General features: G+C 46.9%; 2 protein-coding genes across 6 annotated transcripts in view; one reads left to right on the top strand and one right to left on the bottom strand.

Moving 5' to 3' along the window:
• NLRX1 (NLR family member X1) overlaps positions 1-21,947 on the top strand; it is a 307,093-nt gene that overhangs the window by 122,003 nt on the left and 163,143 nt on the right. The window lies entirely within an intron of this gene.
• Positions 1-21,947, bottom strand: part of MCAM (melanoma cell adhesion molecule) — a 53,239-nt gene that overhangs the window by 22,255 nt on the left and 9,037 nt on the right. For 2 of the 4 annotated variants that reach the window (XM_079954709.1, XM_079954712.1), the window contains exons 1-3: positions 5,458-5,551; positions 4,315-4,445; positions 1,545-1,758 (exon numbers count right to left, since the gene is read on the bottom strand). In XM_079954709.1, coding sequence (XP_079810835.1) covers positions 1,545-1,758; positions 4,315-4,445; positions 5,458-5,536 — 424 coding nt within the window. In that variant the 5' untranslated portion in view covers positions 5,537-5,551. Of the gene's footprint in view, positions 1-1,544; positions 1,759-4,314; positions 4,446-5,457; positions 5,576-21,947 lie in introns of those variants that run through there. The other 2 variants (XM_079954710.1, XM_079954711.1) reach the window with 2 other exon arrangements.

Raw genomic sequence — 21,947 nt, 5'->3', positions numbered from 1 at the left:
GGCCCAATCTAGAGCCTTGCATTTAGTAACTCAAGAGGTAGAGGAGAGATGGGTTGTTTGTCCCTCTTCTGCTTCTTCTGTTTCCATACTGGTCTGGGGGAAGGAGGGATGGCTCACTGTCTTCCTCCTCTGCTAGGCGGCTGGCAGAAGGCAATTATTTTACTAGCCTGGCTTAAGGTCTGCATTTCAATGCTAGGTGCAAAGGAAGGGTCTTTCCCCTCCTCCATGATCACCATGAAACAAGAATTACGGACTAGCAACTTTTGTGGGCTTATTTATAAGGCTGACTTCTATAAATATTAGTGCAAGTGGGTTAAAACCCAGCCTCCCCAGTGCAAAAGGCTGCCACCAAACTGCAGAAGAACAAGGTTTGGGTCCCAGGGTGTGTTCTGAAGCCACTTGAAGCAGCCACCTTTCTAAATGTGAGGAAACGCAAGTCTGATCAGTATGTGGGAACCAAATGTGCACCACACCTTGGGTTCCCTTATGGGAGGTTGAAGTTAAATCCTTCAAAGACAGAGCTCCTTTGGCTGCGTTGGGACGATATGGGATTGGGGGCGCAATTCCCATCTCTTGCGGGGGCACAATTAGTGCCAGCACCGTCCGTTAAGAGTTTGGGTGTAATCTTCGACACCTCCCTTTCCATGGAGGCGCAGATTACAGCTATAACAAAGGCGGCATTTTTTCATCTCCACCAAGCTAAGCAGTTGGCTCCTTACCTCTCTCGCGCTGACCTAGCCACTGTGATCCACGTGACGGTAACCTCCAGTCTGGATTATTGTAACTCACTCTACGTGGGGCTGCCCTTGAGACTGACCCAGAAACTCCAGCGGGTGCAGAATGCCGCGGCGAGACTCCTTACGGGGTCCTCACTGCAGGATCACATTCACCCAGTGCTATACCAGCTGCACTGGCTCCCGACTGAGTACAGGATCGGGTTTAAGGTGCTGGTTTTAACCTTTAGCCCAATGGTTGCCATTAATTTGATTCTGAATTGATTTTAGAATGAACTGATTTTAGAATGTATTTCAATTAATTGACTGTGATTTTATGTAAACTGTGCTATTTTTATGTTGTTAGCCGCTCTGACCGCTGTGGCTCGGGAGGGTGGGATATAAATAAAATTATTATTATTATTATTATTATTAGTAGTAGTAGTAGTAGTAGTAGTAGTACAAATGTCAAACCAACCCATGACTGTGGCACTAACAAGTGCCAAGAGTGCAGAGAAAGTGTCATGATAACAGGGGCAGAGGGGGCATTAAAAAAGAAGAAGAAAAGCTTGGCGCAACTATGCATCAGGCGCACAGCCATTCTGTGAGGTTCAGGGGACCACAGCAGCGAAGCAACCACAGGCTGTGCCTCCCAGTGACTAACAACAAATCTAGTTGGGATGAAGGGGGTGCTGTGTGGTTGCTTGTGGACAGTTAAACACATGCCCCACTTGCAGTCCAGCAAGGTATGCAATCCGAGGAAGGTCTGGATTGCAAAAACACTGTGTTATTGCACCTGCTGTAAGATAAGGGGCCCCCAGAACCACTCACTGGAGACGCGCAGTTCACTCCGGTTCTCAGCGACGCCGTGCATGCCGAACCCCACCTGGCACACGTAATTCTTGGCATCCTGTAGGACCACTTTGTTAATCTTGAGGAAGAAATCAGGTGTGATGCTTAACCGGTCATTGAGAGGCTCTTCTTGGTGTTCTTTGCCCTGGACCATGTAGATGATCTTCTTCCTTTCCATTTTGCCCTTCTCCATCTAAAACATCAGGGAGAGAGAGATAGCACGCACTACAATGCCGCAGTGCAAATAGAGGGCAAAACTCGCCCCTCCCATTCAAGGTCATGCATGCCCTACTGCCAGTAGCCAACGCCAAGTAGGAGAGGATGTGTGTTTGAAGAGAGAGAAGCACCTGTGGCAACAGGACTTGACAGCTGTCCATGGGTGGAGAAGGCCAGGAAGGGTTAAGAGTCATGACTTCCGAAAGTAAAAGAAGTCTAGGTGCTGTTCAGGAGCACAGGGACATTCAAGTTTGCAAATATCTGGGAGAAACATGGAAGGTTGGTAACACGCAGGAGGAGTTTGAAGCATTTTTTCCAGTTTTGACGCTTTCTGTGAATGAAGCTCAACTTCTACCGTTGCTGCTGTTTAAACAGCTGCCCGTGCGTTTACACATTTAAAAGATCATTCAGTCCATTTATGAATGAACCAGGAAGCGTGTGTTTGTTTCCAGATTCCAACCAATAAGCATAGTGCATAGATTGCTCCTGCCACGGACAGCCTCCCCTTGATCTCGATTTCCTGAATGTCTGCATGCTCTCTCTTTTGCACTGATGTTCAGAAGAGATATTCTGAATATTTTTAAGTGCCTTTAACTGTGCTTTACTGAGAATTTTAATGTTTTTATATTTTTGTAAACCACTTTGGTTTTCTTACAATCAAGTGATATATAAATTTTGTGAAATAATAAGTAAATAAGAAAGAAAGAAAGAACAAAAGAAATATACTGAAGAGCAAAAAGTGCCATCTATTTAAAAAGAAAAGAAACTCACAATAAATCACTTTCGATTTTAGCTGCCAACACTCCATTGCACAACTTCATTAGGATGTGCTTTACAGCTGCCCCTATTTTTAAAAACCCTCGAATTTTTTAGGCCACAATCCTATGGGACTAAGTCCCATTGAGCAGGACTTACTTCCATACAGGCATTCATAGGTTTTTACTATTATTGTGCCTTCAACTGCATTCAGTTAGAGTTCTGATAAATGCAACACACAAGTGGTGCAAATCTAGCCAATTATGAAAGTTTACTTAAAAAATCACCAGTATTTAAAATGTCTAAGTGTTAGAATGAAATGTTCCCTGGTGCCTACAGTTATAGAATGCCTTCATTCAAATAAACCCCAAATTTGGTTTACTGAAGTTTCCTTGAAACAGGGTTAGGTCACGGTGGAGGAGCTTTTTCCATCTGGAGGGACTGCCCAGTGGGTGATTTGCCACACGATGGCAGTGTGGGAAAGCCTATAGGAACTCAGTCCTGCTGGATCAGAGCAAAGGTCCACCTAGTCCAGCATTCTGTTCCCACTGTGGCCAACCAAATGTTTATGGGAAGCCCACAAGGAAGATATGAATGCAACAGTTCATTCCCACATGTATTCACCAGCAAGTGGTAGTCAAAGGGCAATCTGCCTCTGATATAGGAGTCGATATTCTTGTCCTCTGTGAATATTCTAATCCCCTTTAAAACTGCCCAAAGTTGGCAGTAATCACTACATCCTGTCACAGCAAATTCCATAGTTTAACTATGTACAGTGTCAAGTACTTCCTTTTGTCTATCCTGAGTCTTTCCACATTCAGCTTAACACAGTAAAGACCTCAGCCCAAAGGAATTACGCTGTAAGGCTAGAGACATAGGGTTGGCAGGAGAGGTAAGAACTAATAAAAAGGCAGTGAGGATGGGGGTAGAGGGGAACCTAGTGGAAGCAGAGAATGAGAGATTTCAGTGAGACACAACAAAGGGTTGCTGAAAAATGGGATTTAAAAGGGAGACCAGGGGAGAGGGGAATATGATTAACGCACAAAATCAAGCTTTGGACAAAGTGGACAAGCACAATGGAATGTGAAGGGGCTAATTGCAGATTGTGAGTTCAAGCCCCATGTTTAGCAAAAGATCCCTGCATTGCAGGGGGTTGGCACAAGATGACCCTCGTGGTCCCTTCCAATTCTATCATCCTTTGATTCCATGATTCAGAGTGTTCCTCCAAAGTGACAAATAGCTCTGCATCCTCAAAAGCTTCCATTCACTTTCAACTCTGGTTGAGCCCAATGAAAGCACAAGGACTCAAGTCCTCTTTAGGTGTTCAGTTTAAAATACTCAAGAAAAAGGTGTGTAAGGAACTAGGTGCCCATGCACTGGCACCACAACGTCCCCAATACATGATGGGTTTGACAGCTGCCCTATCCCCAGCCTTAACACATTGCATCAAAAGGGGCTTTCTATGCATGTTCAGCTGAATGCACTTTGAAGCCTCCTCATAATTCTGAACCCTGATAGTGCAGAGTTCCAGACTGCGGGGATGGTTCTAAGCAGGTTCTCTAAGCAGAATGCACTTAGAAGCCCTCTTCAACCTTCCACACTCAACAGGAGAAGGTCAGAAGAGGAGCCCATAGGGAAGTTGGGAACAAGGGTAGAGAACATGTTCCTGGCCCACTATGCACTTCTTGCCTTCACAAGTTAAGGAGGGGACTATGGTGTTTCTCCATTCCCAACCCTCTCCCCAAAGCAACCTTTCCCAAACCCTCTTTTGACTTACCGAGTACCAGTTGACATAAACGTAGCTGCCATTCTCTGGGAGGGCGAATTCGCATTTGATAATGGCTGTATCCCCAAGCTTTGCCTCCACCAAATCCGGCATATAGACTGCCACATTGCTATCCGCTCCTCCTGAGAGAAAGAGGGGGAAAAACATTTGAGGTAAGAATTCCAGGCAACACCTCAGCTGCTTTCTAGGGACAGCAATTTTTGTCCTCCCTTTCCAATCCTCTCTGGGAAAATATACAGCCGTACCTCTACTTACGTACCCTCTGGATACGGAATCTTTGGGTTACGGTCATGGCAAACCTGGAAATGTATACTTCTGTGTTTTGCCCCACGCGCATGCACAGAAGTGCTCAATCGCACTGTGCGTGTGCACAGAAACACGCTTTTATTTACATTATTTTTGGGTTGTGAACGAATTAAGTTCGTATCCAGAGGGTCCACTGTATTCTTTTTTGAACCTCCAACAAGTGAAAGAAGGAATGCAATGCCCATGCTGTGAATTTCCTAGCAGGCATAAGCCCATAATATTTGCAAGACTAACTTGTTCCACGGATTATTTTAGTCTCCCTTCCTTGCAAGCTCTTCACCCAATGTTAAGCATCAGCGGCTGCAACATCTAGTTGGTTAAATGGTTACATTTCTGGGAAACATTTTTTTTAAAATAAAATAAAATAAAATACAAGTATTTATAAGAACATAATAATCCGGCTGCTAGAAGTAAGACATGAGTGTAACGACATTCTCCCTTCCTGGGGATTCCAGCAACTGGTATTCAGAAACACCCATCCTCTTAATCATTTTGATTGCCCATTTTAGAGCCCTTTTTTTTAAAAAAAAGGGGGGGGGGACCCCACAGGTTCATTTTAGAAGAAGCCTTGCCTCCTGGGACATAAAAGGGACTAACCCTTCTGAGACACCAGGTGTGACACCTGCACACATGATCTAAAAAAGAAAGTACGGCTTTTCTCTTTAGTACGGTTGACTGCTTTTCTCACACATCAAATCTAACCACTTAATGAACTGAATATTTGTACAATTAAAACCCATACCATTAATTGTCTGAATACTAACCATATAATAAATTGGCAATAGCATTCCACCCCCCCCCAAAAAAAAGACAGTACAACTCACATACCCTGCAATATTTCACATCTGTACCACACCCACTTAAAAGCAAAGGAGAAATTGTTCTTTTCCCCATAATATGTTATCATACTTTTACCACAGTTCACACCCATTAATCCAGGGGTGGAGATGCTGTGGTCCTGCAGTTGTGGTTGAACTCCAAATCCCATCAGTCCTAGGTCCTAGCTACAATATATATTTAAAGCAACATCGTACCGCTTTAAACAGTCATGTCTTCCCTCAAAGAATCCTGTTAAGGCTGCTGAGAGTTGTTAGGCAAAATCCCCTTTCCCCCTCACAAAGCTAAAGTTTCTAGAGTGATTTAACAGTCAATCCATCTTCCCAATGAATTCTAGGAATTGCAGCTCTCTGAGAGGAATAGCAGTTCGCTAACAACACTCAGCACTACGAACTATAGTTCCCCAATATCCTTGTGTGAAAGGTGCGACCGTTTGAAGTGGTATGATACTGTTTTAAATGTATAATGCAGATAGGACCCCAAGGAGTATGGCCAATGGTCAGAGATAATTGAAGTCCACCAATATTTGGGGGTCCACAGCACCCACAGTTCTGGATTATAGCAATAAAAACTTTTTAAAAAAAGATTAACCACAAACAGACAGGATTAATTTTTTTTTTTTAAAAAGAATACAAGTGCTTTTAAAAACTACAGGTAGCAAGCATTGTCTTTAAAGAGGCATTTTCACATCACTAAAACAAATTAGAAAAGAATCCCCCATGGTCCCCTCCAAGTATCAATAAGTTTATGTGGATTTCCCATTGACTGTACTGGTTGCTTGGCAACAGGGAGGATGGCTGGTCTCTGAAGGCCTCTCCCCTGGAGACTCCTGGAGAGGTCATTCCATATTTACCCTCGAAAGTCTTTAAACTGGTTCAATAGTCATTTCTGCCTCTCTAGGAAACTATTCAGGATCCTTTGCCAAATATTCAGCACCTTGGCTACACAGAAAGCCTCAGGATTCTTTGAGGGAAGCCATGACAGTTGAAATTGGTATAAAACCAGCTTACAAATGTACCCCCTGAGCATCAAAGAGCTGCCAGTGTGGAAAGGGAAAAAAGAAAGAGTGTATACTCATCACCATCCTAACCCTAGGAGCAAAGTACCTCAGAGCATGTGCAGAGTACACTTCCTTTATGAATGTTTCCCAGTTCATGATAGTGTGTCTCTTCAGTTGGAAGAAGCTTCCACCTTACGCAGGAAGCCAGTAAGACTTTCTAATTCAGCCACACACCCTGTATCCCATCCCACCCTCAAACCATCCCCATGTGAGGAATTCTATATTACACTAAAAAAACACAACTGCTTCCACTATTTTATACTGAAGACTAGTTTCCCCAGTAAAAAAAAAAAGTATCTTCTCCCTTGTTCTATTTCCCAGAGGCTAGGGCATTTCTTTATTTTCCCATCAAGATGCATATACCCCTTAATCAGCAAAAAAACAACAACCTTTAAGCAGTTTACATAGAACAATATAAAATATTCATAATAAAATGCCGATAAGATCAAACTCGAAAAAAGAAGTAGACATAAAATTTATCAAAAATTCACAGGTGAATGGTAGGAATCCTTTCTGCGAGTCACATAATTGGCTTTTTTCCAGGCCTATCTTGGCCCGGGGCTTTTATTCTTATTTTTAAAGTCTGGAAGGACAGGGGAAACAGCAGCTGTGTTTCCTCCAAGATGCACACACAGAGGCTGCTGTTTCTATCAAGCCCAAGAAAGGGAAATTGGCTGCACCCACTAAAGTGACTTTCCAGATGCTGTTTGCAAGGGAACAGGTGGAGGATCCGGAGATTAGGCCCCTACACAAGGAGGTTCCTATTCAACCCCAGCTGTGGGCAGGCCTGCCAGGCTGCTCCAATTACCCTCTTCTCTTCTTCCTCCTCATCACCAGCCATATCCTGCCCGCCCATTCCCCACCTCCCATTTGTTCCGCAATGACATCACAGACCCCCCAAGCAGGATGCTGGACCCGTCTGGAGGGATATAGCCCTTTTGTTGAACATCTGCTGGGGTTTGATTCATCCAGACAACAGACAAACAGAAAAGGCTTGGATGTGTATATATGGCATTACATGTGCATTTAGCTGGTGGGATTAGAGTACTACCCCCACCCCACCTCCACTCTACAAGGAAATCCCAAATTGCTTCTGCTGATGTTCTTTGCTTTATCAAGACAAAGCAGATTTAGGGAGGGAGGGAGAGACGGCGGTGTTGCTTCCATGTGCTACTGAGACACTGCTTCCACAAACAGCGAGAGACCTACCCACCACCAGGTCCCAGGGCAGCTTACCGCAATTTTAAAAATCAGCATTAAGAACAACTTACAGTCACAATAGCAGGGTGGGTCCTCAAATACGTCCATTAGATGTCAAGGCCAAGGGTAAAGAGGTGCATCTCCAACACTGAATTTAAACTATATGTTGAAGATGTCAGATGGACCTCTTTAGAGAGGGAATTCCACAGCCTAGGGCCTCTCAAGGGCTTCCACCATGACCTCCAAACCTCTGAGGGTGGTTGAACTACCAATAGGGCCCCCTGAGCTGATTCTAACACCCAGTATGGTCTGCAGGGAAGGAGGTGTTTTTTTCCAGATGCCTCTGGAAAGGCCAGAAGCAGGATATGACAGCAAGAACCCTCTGAGAAGACCTGAAGCCCTAAAGGGGAAGGTTGGAGAAGACCACCACTGCCTTCAGTGACCATCTCAGCTTTCTCAACTTGCTTATCTTCCCAAGTTCCTATAGCCTCATCTTAACAAGAGTTAATCACATGCATCGTTTTTTGACAACATTATAATTCTGAATCAAGGACCCACAAGTATGGCGGTCGGAAATTTAATTCTGACAACCAGCAGGGAAAGGCTCCGCCACAGAAGTAACACACACAGCCACCAACCACACAAGAGAAGCAGAGAGTGGTTCTTCCAAAATGGTGCCTTGCTATGTCTGGGATTGGGGTTCAGTGCCCGTATCGTGGGTTAAAGGGGACAGACTGCCACAAAAGCCCACATCCTGCCCATAGCTTTTTTTCTCTTGGAATACCCCCCCCCCTCACAAGGCAGCAGAAAGAAAAGGGGACACCTATTCTGCACTTGTGAGCAAGAAATAAAAAATAAGAAAAGGAAAAGGAAACCCATGATGGGCATCTGGTTGGTCACTCAAGATCGGTGGCCATTAAGAGACCACAGTTCTATGAAGTTCAGCCATAGCTAATGTAAGAACATTGGGGAGCCTGGTTCCCAAGTCCTCTTCCCACAAGTCACTTCCAGACAACCTGTTTATTTAGCATTCACTACAACTTGCCTGCTAGGAGGCTAGACAACACTGGGTCAAGCACATGTTATCCAGCACATCTTCCTGTCACCTCCTTACCTCCAAAAGTCCTTTAAAAAGGGGGGGGGAGAGACATTTTGTTGTGGTGTGTAATTTAATCCCACCTGAAAATTGTGAGGTGGGAATACCAAATGCCCATGGAAAGCCTACAAGTACGATAGGAACAGGATAGCACCGTCTCCTTGAGTTGGAGGGTGCTTGTTCTGAATACAGAGCTCCTCCTGCCTCTTAAAGTAACACTGGACACTTTTATTGCTTTTTTTAAATGTAGAGGAAGGGTCACAGATGAAAACCCTCTTGTGCAGCTTTCAAGACTGCTGGGGCCTCTTGTTTGTTCAACTCCCCTGTTTGACAGCTTGAGCAATTTTTACATTAACACCAGCCAAGACTCAAACTTCTCCTTTCACTGTGCGTGCCGTTCACCATTTCTTAAACTTCCTCTTCCACAGACTGAGAAAGCAGCACCTATAATTTGGTTCTTCCGTTTCTTTAGTTTACTGTAACAGCCACTGGGAGCCTGGTAACTTTGGGATCTGTAACTCAAAACGTCTGAGAGGTGCCAACCAGCACAGTTGTGCTGGTCAAGGCTGGTGAGAGCTGTAGTCTCAAACATCTGGAGGGCACCAGGTTGGCAAAGGTTCTACATGAAATTTCTCCACATCCTTTAGGTCACACACAACTGCGGACATGGGTCGCCTGGTCCCATCTATCATATTTGCTTTTTATTGCTGAACCAGCAAAACGTCCATCCAATGGCAGGGACATTTATGAAAATCCAGTTATGAAGATGAGCCATAAGCCCAGTGGATGAGCATTTGCCCTGTCATGTAATGTGTCACCAAGCCAGCCACAGAATCACGTTCTAGAGCCAGCCTTTTACTAACTAGCTAGTGGTTGAGAACCATTGACACCTGGGTCCATACCCGGCTGGAGATGAAAATTCTACCAGCTAATGGGCAGGCAGCATGGCAGAGAGAACACCAGCTCCTTAGTGTATTTTGGTCCTCAGGATTTTCTCCAGGTGATACTTCCTCCTCAGCCATTCCTTGCCTGGCCAGAATGTGTCACTGAGCTGTGATAATGCCTCTCCCTTGCCAGGTTGGAGGTTAAAGATGGGTGGTTTGAGTGGGTAAAAAGGTAAAGGTAAAGGGACCCCTGCCATTAGGTCCAGTCGTGGCCGACTCTGGGGTTGCGGCGCTCATCTCGCTTTACTGGCCAAGGGAGCCGGCGTACAGCTTCCAGGTCATGTGGCCAGCATGACTAAGTCACTTCTGGCGAACCAGAGGAGCGCATGGAAACGCCATTTACCTTCCCACCGGAGCGGTATCTATTTATCTACTTGCACTTTGATGTGCTTTCGAACTGCTAGGTTGGCAGGAGCAGGGACCGAACAACAGGAGCTCACCCCATCGCAGGGATTCGAACCGCCAACCTTCTGATCGGCAAGCCCTAGGCTCTTTGGTTTAACCCACAGCGCCACCCGCATCCCCGGTTTGAGTGTGTAAAAACGAAGATCATGGCCACTGGGCCCATCACCTCCTGGCAAATAGATGGAGAAGAAATGGAGGCAGTGAGAGATTTTACTTTCTTGGGCTCCATGATCACTGCAGATGGTGACAGCAGTCACAAATTAAAAGACGCCTGCTTCTTGGGAGAAAAGCAATGACAAACCTAGACAGTATATTAAAAAGCAGAGACATCACCTTGCCAGCAAAGGTCCATATAGTTAAAGCTATGGTTTTCCCAGTAGTGATGTATGGTAGTAAGTAAGATGTATGGTAGCGAGACCATAAAGAAGGCTGATCGCCGAAGAATTGATGCTTTTGAATTATGGTGCTGGAGGAGACTCTTGAGAGTCCCATGGACTGCAAGAAGATCAAACCTATCCATTCTTAAGGAAATCAGCCCCAAGTGCTCACTGAAAGGACAGATCCTGAAGCTGAGGCTCCAGTACTTTTGGCCACCTCATGAGAAGAGAAGACTCCCTGGAAAAGACCCTGATGTTGGGAAAGATAGAGGGCACAAGGAGAAGGGGACGACAGAGGACGAGATGGTTGGACAGTGTTCTTGAAGCTACCAGCATGAGCTTGACCAAACTGTGGGAGGCAGTGGAAGACAGGAGTGCCTGGCATGCTCTGGTCCATGGGGTCACGAAGAGGCGGACATGACTAAACAACTAAACAACAACAAAGCCTTTACATTCATTGAGCCACCCCACTTTTGCCCGTGGATGTGCCCGCCACTGGAATGCGGCCCCCAGAAAGCTGCCCCAGAACAGAATGTAGTCCTCAAGCTGGAAAAGATTCCCCACTACTGGGAAAGATGAACCCTGAGCACATCCCTCAATCCCTTCCGACTGCCTTCCTTCCTAGCTGCATACTTGTTTTCCCCAGCCCTGGATGCAGGAACTACGTCACTCCAAGGACAACGGGCGATGGTTTTAAGCGCTGCAGTATTTGATGGAAGGAGATGCAGGGAGGGGTGGAGAGGGGTTGGAGCTTCAACGTGGAAGCATTGTTAGAAAGCACCCAGCCTTCAGAACAAGGCCTGACATGCTTTATGACAAGACTTTGGTGTTCTCTGACAAAAGGCAGAGAGAAATATAGAGGGAAAGGGGTGGCTCACTTAAATGGCTTGAAAGAAACTAGATATCATTACTGAACCGCGCGAGAGAGAAAGCAAACATGCTGAGTTGACTCTCTCCTCAACCTCCAGCCCCTTCTATGCACCCTCAAAGCATCTCCAAGGAGTCAGGGAGGAACAGACGGAAGCTTGCAGGTGGGCCGTGGTTGGGCTGATTCCCGGCTCAGCACAGATAATGGAGCCTCTGGCTGGACTCCAGGGGAGAAGTAATGAGTTCAAATCGATCTGATGCTATGGTTGGGGCTCCGGGGAGCGAAGGCAAAACAGAAGAGAGGGTAAAACAATTTGCAGTATATTAAACAGAGTGGTAACCAGACCTGTGGGAGAAGCTCCCCTCGCCCCCTCGCTGTATCCATTTCAAATGACCAAGAAAAGATCCACAGAGACTGTATCCCTCAAGGACACATGTCCCTTTCCCCCAAGATTGGATCCAGCCCATCTAGAACTCAGCCAACAGTATGAATGGAAGACAATGCCCAGCTTGAGAACAAGATCCCCGGAAAGACAGCCTGCCTTCTCTTGGTAGAGCTCACCCGAAATTACTAATTGCAGATCTGAACCAGGGTAATTAAAACCAGGGATTTTGGGGGGGGGAGAGACAAGGGAAGGAAGCCCCCCCCCAAGAAGACAGCAAGGAACTTTTGGATCAATACAAAAGACTTTGGCGCCAGAGGCGAAAGATCCAGACTATTAAGCAAAGGAGTTGCAGGGGAGACTGGCCTCAAGTTTGTGGTGTGCAAACACAGACGTTTGCTTAGCAAACAGACAAGACTGATGGAGACAAAAATTGGGTGGAGCAATGGATATAATTTTTACCCCTTTACAGTAGGCTAGCTCTTACACACTCCCTTTCCTAGTCTGCACCCAAACCAGAATAATAATAATAATAATAATAATAATAATAATAATAATATATTTATTATTTATACCCCACACACTCTGGGCAGCTTACAGCATATCTAAAAACATAATAAAATCATCAGGCATTAAAAACCTCCCAATATAGGGCTGCCTTTAGATTAAAGAATTATCAGAATTCAAGGCAGGCACAAACACCCCTTAGGAGGGCTGGTGAAAGGCTGGCCTAGGGAGGAGGCCATAAAGAGAGGCCTAAAGGGCCACATTTGGCCCCTCAGGCATCTAGTTCCCCACCCCAGTGTGATCCCATTGAGTCAGGGTGATGTAAACCACCCCCCAACTCAATTAAGCAAAAGGTTAATAAAGGCAGGAAACCATTAGTGAGCTGCAAAGGAAACTGGAGCATAAGCTTGCAGTGAGGAAGCCTTAATGGCGTAGAAACCGTGGGCAAGGAAGGATGGAGCCATCTCTCTCTGGCAGGAAAGCCCCGCTCTCCATCACGGAGGGAAATATGAAAATCTCTCTCCCTCTCTCTCTTGCAGCCCAGTTACTGTAAATTGCAATCAATATTCACTACATTTAGCCTTAAAGACTATTATAACCTCCATCACAGCAAATATATTTCTATACAACAAGGTCAAGCCCCCCTCATAAGCTTGCAGGAAGCCGGCATAAGACTGGGCAGACTTCCCCAAGACTTCTAAGAACTGATCTTTGTGGGATCTAGAAGTCTACAGCAAAAAAAAGAGGAACCAAAATTTCAGACATGTGAGGTGGAAGACTGGACTCTGGAGGGAGAGGGAAGACAAAATAGATGGTGTAATGGAAAGAATAGCAGATTGCAAGGTAAGCAATCAGTTCACACCACTGGCAAGGTATCTGTACCCCTTGGCAGCTGTTGGGTGGAGAGGAAGAGAAAGAAGGGGGAGAAGGAAAGAAAGAGATGGGGGAAAGGGGTACCCTACTTTGGGGTCTGGTTCCTGCCACTGCTGGCTACATCGCTCCCCACCATCAACTCTGGCCCCCAAAATACCCCCCTCAAAGGGATGCACATCCTTTGACAGGGGGGAAAACAGTCCTCGTATCCGTGGTCTACAGGCTGCTTCTTGATGAACTCTTGGAAGCTGGGTCTGGTGCTTCACACAGCACCCCTTTATCCCAATATTCCAAATTTGGACTGCCCCCTCTCCAGCACAGAAAGAGAATCAAGGAAAGGAAAGGAAGAATTATATTTTTTTAAAAAATCTTCCTAAAATAGCCTGCACTGCATAGGTCGATAAATAGATGGAAAATGTGACACAGCTGAAACATTTTGACTATACCGACTGTCAGAAGGATGGAATTTATGAAGAGAGCCAAAGCAGATAAAAGAAAAAAGAAAAGAGGTTCTTCGTTATTGGGGCAATTGAGATAAAAGTGAAGGTAGGAATGGGCAAGCTTTCAAGCTTCGCACAAAACTTCATCGCAAAACCGCCTCCATTTCTAGACTTTGCTTCCCCCTTGCCTGGAGGGCAGGAAGCTGCAAAGCCAAGTCAAGCCACGCGAGGGTTGATGTCAGAATACCAGTCCATCCATGTGCCCTCCTCATCCATCTACAATCCCCCCCCCCCTTGGCACCAACCATTTCCTGCCGGTGCCATGAGCTCACGGCCCAAGAATTGCCTAGCGTGCGCCACTCAGCACAAGTCAGAAAACGTGCCTTTTGTTAGCCCGCTGTCCGAAAGCTGGCACCCGGCTCCACGTCGGATCAGCTGCTGCCAACGCTCTCAGGGAAAGGAGGGGGTCGTGCATGTGAGGGAGGGGGCGCAGGCCAGTTGGCGAAAGTGAGAGCTTGGTCCCACAAGCAGTTGGGACAGATGGAAACGGCAAGATGGAATGAACTCGTGAAAGGTTTCTTCACTCCTGGTGCATTTCTGTTTAGGAATCACAGTCCCAACCAACTTCGCTCTTCTTCTACACAGGGAACTCACTCACTAAGCAACCCGCCCCGCCCCCCCAGGCAGGCCTCAGGCCTGAGGGAAGAGTTCAGAGGGGTCCACCCCTCCTCTCCCCTCCCTCTTTTTGGGAAGGCGAGTGGGAGCCCGCCAACACAATGGCTTTATTCAAGGCGCAGAAGGCCGCAAGGAGCCCTGGGGAACTTTCCAAGCCGGGGCAAAGGACACAGAAGAGACCGGCTGGAAACAGAGACCCGATTCTCCACGAAAAACGTCTCCAGTTTCCAAACGCCCACCGAATTCTGCCTGAACGAAGGGAGTGGGTGGGGGAAGCAGAGGAGGGGGCTGTTGAGGTTTTCGAGCCCAGATCCATCTGCAGCAAAGGTCCTATGCAGGTCCCAAATGGGTAGGGGGACGGCCCTGTCCAACTGTGCTGTCAGATAAAAGCTGCTCAAATGAAAACCCCCCAAAAAGGTCATTTGGGGGCATCTAAAACAAGATTCCATGGACATGAAAATGAAGTATAGACACTATATGCTGAAGACTCCAATTCTGGTGGGAGCAGAGGATTAATCCTTAACAGACATATAGGAACCATGACACTGTTAACAAGTCGCTTTAAGAATACACAAGATTAGAAAATTAGCATTACTCTGTCTATTTAGCCCTGTCCTTTCTTCTCCTGAAATCTCCTTCCCTCTCTCCCTCTGAGAAGACAGCTGGGGCATTTCTGGCAAGGCTCGTCTGAAGTTAGGTTTCCAACCCGGCTGCCACTGGAAAGCAATTCACTACACCTTTTGCCATTTATCCACCCTTTTGAGCACTCTCAACTACCTCCATTTCATTTATTTCATTTATTATTCCCACCCTGTCCACCAAGGAGCCCGGAGTGGGGTGCATGGTCCCTCCCCTTTCATCCTCACAATGACCCTGCGAGGTAGGCTGAGAGCATGGTTAGCTCAACGTCACCCAATGAACTGTAGAGCTGAGCAGGAGTCTAGCAGCCCGCAGCTCCCCCTGTTGCCAATTCAAGACTCTACCTCAGGAAAGGGGTGACCTTTCAGGTGTTGCTGGACTACAGCTCCCATCACCCCCCAATGGGAACTGTAGTCCATTAACATCTTGAGAGCCACACGTTCCTCAACCCTGATCAAAGTGATCATAGATTCGAACCACCAACCTTATGATCGTGGGGATTCGAACCACCAACCTTATGATCGGCAAGCCCTAGGCTCTGTGGTTTAACCCACAGCGCCGCCCGCGTCCCTTCTGGTTAACAACCAGATATTGAGGTGCTGCCTGCTTAGGTAGACCACTGGAGGGGTTCTAGGTCATTGCTTTGCATGCAGAAGGGCCCTATATTCAATCCCTAACATCTCCAAATAGCCAGTACCAACCACTCATTGCTCAATCTGATCAGAGCCAACTGAACAGCATCTTCAGATCTGGTTTGGGTACAATTGGTACAGGCTCGGATTTAGCACCGAAGTGAAACTGAGTATAGAAAAAATGATGGTGTAATAGTCAAGCCAAGCCTTTATGGAATTCATTTCCAGTATTAACCGCACAGCCCACAATTAGAGAGATCTCTGCTTCCACAAAGTCCAGGCATCCAGACTTTTAAATTCCCAGGAAATACTCATTAACTGGCAGGTAATTGCATGAAGCCACAGCGGGGCTGAGCAGGGTGGGGAAACAGCACAGAATTACGATTAGAAGGGGAAGATGAGAAACCGGCAGATCATATTTTACTTGCTTTTAGCTAATTTTGCCAAAAAGAGCTAAGCCAATCAGGCACAGAGCAACATTATGATGGAGCGGCAACTGGCAGGCCTCTGAAGGAGTGGGGAGAATCCGAGAGACAAAGTCGCAACTACTACATCTATGGCAATGGAGGGGAGCCAATGGGGTGCTTTCCAGATGCAGCTGAACTATCATCCTGGGGCTGATGGGAGTTGTAGTCCGACAGCATCTGGAGAGCAGATTGGCTACTCTTAACCAAGAGGGATCTGCTTTATTCTGAAGCCAGCATTCTTGAAATTCTGGCAACTTAAAAACAAAAAATCCAAATGCTGTACGAGGTTATTCATTGAGTCCACATTTATATCCCAAAGTGCAGGTTATAATCTAAAAGAAAACAAGAGATTAAAATGCCACTTAATAAAACCTCAAACCCTCTAGAAGGTGCTTACATTGACATACAGAGCCCAAAGTGACTTGGGGCCCCACATTTCTGAAGTATTGACTCCTCCCATGTTCAGGTGTTGAGATCTGCAGGGAAGGCACTGACAGGGACTTCCCTGTAGTAGCCTCCCGGTTGTGAAATGCCCTCCCTTTTGAGCTGCTTCTGGTCTCATCACTGTACAGTGGTACCTCAGGTTACATACGCTTCAGGTTATAGACGCTTCAGGTTACAGACTCCGCTAACCCAGAAATAGTACCTCGGGTTAAGAACTTTGCTTCAGGATGAGAACAGAAATTGCACTCCAGCAGCGCAGCAGCAGCAGGAGGCCCCATAAGCTAAAGTGGTGCTTCAGCTTAAGAACAGTTTCAGGTTAAGAACGGACCTCCGAAACGAATTAATTACTTAACCCGAGGTACCACTGTATACGTTTCAACACTGGGGTCAAGAGGACCCACCATTCTGCACAGGCTTTGGGGAAGGAGGAGGTCAGAAAACCCCTTCCATTGCAGCGCTGTCGCTCTTTCTCACTGCCACTGATTTGGTTCGATTTATGGTCTAGTAAGGTTTATGCATTGCTTGCTGTATTGAGATGTATACCAAAAAAAAGAAAAAAAAAAAAAAAAAGGTAAAGGACCCTGGACGGTTAAGTTCAGTCAAAGGCGACTATGGGGTTGCAGTGCTCATCTCGCTTTCAGGCCGAGGGAGCCAGCGCTGGTCCACAAACAGTTTTCTGGGTCATGTGGCCAGCATGACTAAACAGCTTCTGGTGCAACGGGACACTGTGAAGGAAACCAGAGTGCATGAAAACGCCGTTTACCTTGCCGCCACAGTGGTACCTATTTATCTATTTGCACTGGTGTGCTTTCAAACTGGTAGGTTGGCAGGAGCTGGGACAGAGCAATGGGAGCTCACTCCATCACGGGGATTCGAATGGCTGACCTTCTGATCGCCAAGCCCAAGACACCCAGTGGTTTAGACCACAGCCCGTCCTGGGACAGTGTAGTGAAGGGTGAGCTAAAAATGTGTACATTAAATCTCCCATCTTGAAGAGCTTGGGCAGGAAGCTTTCGCAAAAACCTACAGGAAAGTGTAGCTTGCTCCTTTTGCCTTCAACATCTCCTACAGTGAAAGCAGCACATGAAATGGCTTTGTTAGTGTGCATTTAGGTGTTTGTACGAACAAACACACCTCAGGCTTTAGCTGAGAAAAAATGGCATTCTCTACGCTGGAGGAGTTCCCCATCATCGATGAGGGAGGTGAAAGTTACTAGCATGTCCCAACCACCTTAAGTCCAGGACCCTGCCTTGGACAAATCACTATGCCTGGCTCAGTTTTCCCAATCCATATAATGGGAACATCAGTGACCCTACTCATAGCGGAGATCAAATCAAAGTCTAAGAAGCTATTAGCAAATGAAAGAACTGGCAGAAGGGTGGGAAACGGTGGCAGAGGGCAAGCAATCAGTTTTCTACCTGAAAAGCAACTGCAGGAAAAGAGAGAGAGAAAAAATGAATGTGTCAAAATAGGTCCGGGTGGAAATATAACTAGCAAAATAAAGCCCTTGTTAGAGCAAGAGCTGGGGGGGGTGTCTTTCAAGGGGGGGGGCTGTGTGCCAGATTTGGAATGGGAACAATCTGGACGTTTCAGCTTTCCAGCTTCGCTCACTTCCCCAGCCCAGGCCCCATCTGTCTGGCATTTGCAGCTCAGCCTCCCAGGTGACAAGTCCTGCAGCCCCAACAATCATCAGAAGCAGGCCTTTTGTTGTTCAAATTTCTTTGGCAGGTGAACGTGGGCAAAAGATGCTTCTGGCTTGGAGCGTGTGCTCGTGTGCACACAATTGCACACATATAATGTGGAAGGAAAACTCTGTCTGCGAAGGAGAGGGACCTGTCCTTGCCCACAAACAGATTTTCTTTGTTTTGGGATGGATGTTTCTAAACCTTCCCCCAAAAGGCAAAATAAATTAAAATATCCCAAACATCAACCTCAGCTTTAAGAATATTTATTTTTCCTTTTTTGAAGCGCAACACTCAACTGCTATCTTTCATTTTTTGCTGACCAGGCCGATCTAGTAGGAACCGAACAAGCACAGAGACAAAGCACTGTGGCTTGCACGCTCAAGGACCCTGTGATGTAGGCGACCTGTTTTCCTGAATTTTCTATATGACATGGAGCAGAGGTATGTGGAGAGAGTGGTTTGACCAGAGAAAGCCAGTGTCAAGGAGAAACCAGTTTTCACTCAGAACTCCAAAGCTAAAGCATTTGAGCAAGGCTGGGGGCTTTTTAAGAAGAAAAATTGAATACTAAGGAGTGGCACAATACATTTATTCGCAGTATGGAGAAAAAATTAGTTTTTCCTCCCAGTTTCCCATACTTCTAGAACTTGGGTCCATGGCATAACTTCTTCATACCCTGTCTAGCTAATCCGCAGAATTCACTGCCCTAAGATGTGCTGATGGACACATGACCTCAAATGGCTTTTAAAGGGGGCAATTAGACAAATTTATGGAGGCGAAGAGGTTTACCAAAGGCCACTAGTCATCATGAAGGCCAAGTAGAACCCAGGTTCAGGGAACAACAGTGGGGAAAACTCTTGCCTCCAAGCCCTGCGTGGTGCTGATAATGCCAAGGTTGCAGGTTCGATCCCCGTGTGGGACAGCTGCATATTCCTGCACTGCAGGGGGTTGGACTAGATGATCTACTGGGTCCCTTCCAACTCTACAATTCTATGATTCTCTCTCAGCCTGGATAGCTCCATTGGTTAGAGCTCCCTGGAGGCATGTGCATGGCACTACAGAAAGCAAGATGGAGGACTAGGTGGGCTTTTGCTCCAATCCAGCAGGGCTCAGCCGCACAATTCTTCAGAGGCACCAGCCTTTGGGCTGGAACTAGCTGCGAGCTACAGGTGCCTTTTTAATTTCTACTGGCATTTCAACCGCCAGAGTCACCTGTGCTACAAAATCTGTTTCCAAAGACCTGTCAGCTGCTGGAGAGAGAGGGGTGAGGGTTCTGTCAGTCTTCAGGGCGATGTAGAGGCCTGCAGAACCTGATTTTCCTGTACGGTGATGGCCAAAGGGATATATATGGGTGGGACAGCAAAAAAAGAGAAGGCATTTGTCACCATGCTGCTAGGAAAAGGAAGATCAACCTGGCTACTACCCCCAGGTTGACCCAACAGCCCAAATTCTTCCCCTGTGATGTCATTTGTGGAGAGTGAAAAGGAAAGGGGTAGTTAACACACATGCTCCTCAGAAGCCCTTCTCTCTACAACAACCAAAATGAATTTGCGTTTTGAGCACGCATATCAAACACACAAACATGCAGCTGGATAACTTTAATTCCATTACCATTATTATTTATTCAATCTATGACTTACCCATCACTGTTAAGGTTCAAGGGTGAGTCACATCAATTTAAAATAAAATATTTAAAAAATAGTTTGAAGGAAGGAAGGAGGCTGAGAAGCCTCAGCAAAGCCCTGCTGACACTCTGGCTCATGAGGAGACCCTCCCTGGAGCCTGAAGAGGTTTTATTCGGGTTCTGGGGTAGGTCTCCTCAGGAGCCAGGAGGACTCTGCTCCCCATTTTGCACAATTTCGTGTATGGCAGGGGGGTTCAGAATGCAACCCCCATGTAAATGTGGAGTCACATGTAAAACAAAACAAAATGCACACTGCTGCACTCAGGTCCTGCTTGTGGGGTTTTCCTCTGGCCGCCCACCATGCAAAGAGGATTCCCGACTAGCTGAGCCACAGGCCTGATCCAGCGGGCTCTCCTTTTCTTCTTATCTCCATGTCTTCTTACTTACAAACCAGCCAGGGGTGTCTCTATCCATCAATGGCTTTGGCTCCACCTACTGTTGGTCTTGGGATGCGGGTGGCGCTATGGGTTAAACCACAGAGCCTAGGGCTTGCAGATCAGAAGGTTGGCGGTTCGAATCCCCGCGACGGGGTGAGCTCCCGTTGTTCGGTCTCTGCTCCTGCCAACCTAGCATTTCGAAAGCACATCAACTTCAAGTAGATAAATAGGTACCACTCCTATGGGAAGGTAAATGGCGTTTCCGTGCGCTGCTCTGGTTTGCCAGAAGCAGCTCAGCCATGCTGGCCACATGACCCAGAAGCTGTACGCTGGCTCCCTCGGCCAATAAAGTGAGATGAGAGCCACAACCCCAGAGTTGTGCACGACTGGACCTAATGGTCAGGGTCCTTAAAGCATTAAAGCAAGATTAATGAGTGGTGCCACAAACACTCTGAACCAGTGGAAGCTGGTCCATTTGAGCAGATGGGGCATTGCCCCATCAACCATAGTCAATACCCACACCTCAGTGTTCGAAATTCGCCAGGCGCATTTTGCTCCTAGCTATCGACCACTTGCGACCAAGTGAAGATGCCCAGGTGCCAGGATGGCGACTGGCGGCTCCACCATCTGGAAACGCAAGCCTGGGGATCTTTGGATCCCCACTGTTTTCACACACGAGCAACACATCCTGTAGAATTCTATCCACGATATTTTATCTGCACCATCAGAATGAATTTCAGGAACCCAAAGGTTGTATTGAAAAATACAAGCCATCTTGGCCCCCAAGAATAGCAACTACAAGCCATCTTGAACCCCAAGAATGGCAACTAGGCATTCCGTTTTGGCAACTATAAGCCTGGTTTACCTTTACTGTTGGTCTTCCTGCCTCCCTACAATTCCCAAATGCCCGGGCCCCAGCCACCGCAGAACTGCACTGCTCGCCCCCACTACAGGCAACGAATGATCTTGGTGCAACGGCTTTGCCACCAGAAAGAAGTGCTTTCATTCAGCAGAAGCCAGCAAGATAAGAAGAACCGCTGCAAGACGATCCACCATCCCGCCCGGATGATTTCCAGATTGGGCGCACACAGCTTTTTCTCTCCAGCATGCCCACAGAGACGGCTGGGCCAGGGTGAGGACGGAGGGTCATGGGAGAAGCGCGCAGCAGCCTGACTCACAGGGAGGCAGGTTTCGGAGGGCCCTGCTTCAGTTAACCATATTTAGCTTGCCTGGGAACTATCAGGAGGCAAGACTTGCAACCCGGCCAAGAATGACAGGACATCAGCCGGCCGCTTCCAAAAGACGAGGCAGATAAATAATTTTTAAAAGGGTTTAGATGGGAGTCAGCCAGGCAGAGAGAGCTCCTGTCTTGTGCGTGTCAGCCTGGAGAAGGGACGAAGGGAAAGAAACGGGATGCTCTGGCCCAGTGGGAATTTAACTCGCTTTGAGAACGGAAGAGGGGCTGGATGGGCAGGGAGAGAAGGAAGCTCCAAGCGGACAAAGCACAGAATAATAGGCATGCCAGAAGGGTGAAAATAGCATCTGGAGGGGATAAAAAAAGGAAGAGCAGGGAAGTGCACTTGGGAGGGCGGAAAACTCCATAGAAGGGAAAGCGAAGGCTGCCTCCCATTACGAAGGAGTAGCCCAGGAGGGACCTTATTTATAGTCCACTATCGCTCAACACTAGGTTGCATTTTCTTTTCCTATTGACTCACTGTATTTCTACCCC

Source organism: Podarcis cretensis, assembly GCF_951804945.1.
Source record: "Podarcis cretensis genome assembly, chromosome: 15".
Classification (NCBI taxonomy): domain Eukaryota; kingdom Metazoa; phylum Chordata; class Lepidosauria; order Squamata; family Lacertidae; genus Podarcis; species Podarcis cretensis.
The sequence above is the reverse complement of the archived record's forward strand: the minus strand, read 5'-3'. Positions and strand labels throughout refer to the sequence as shown.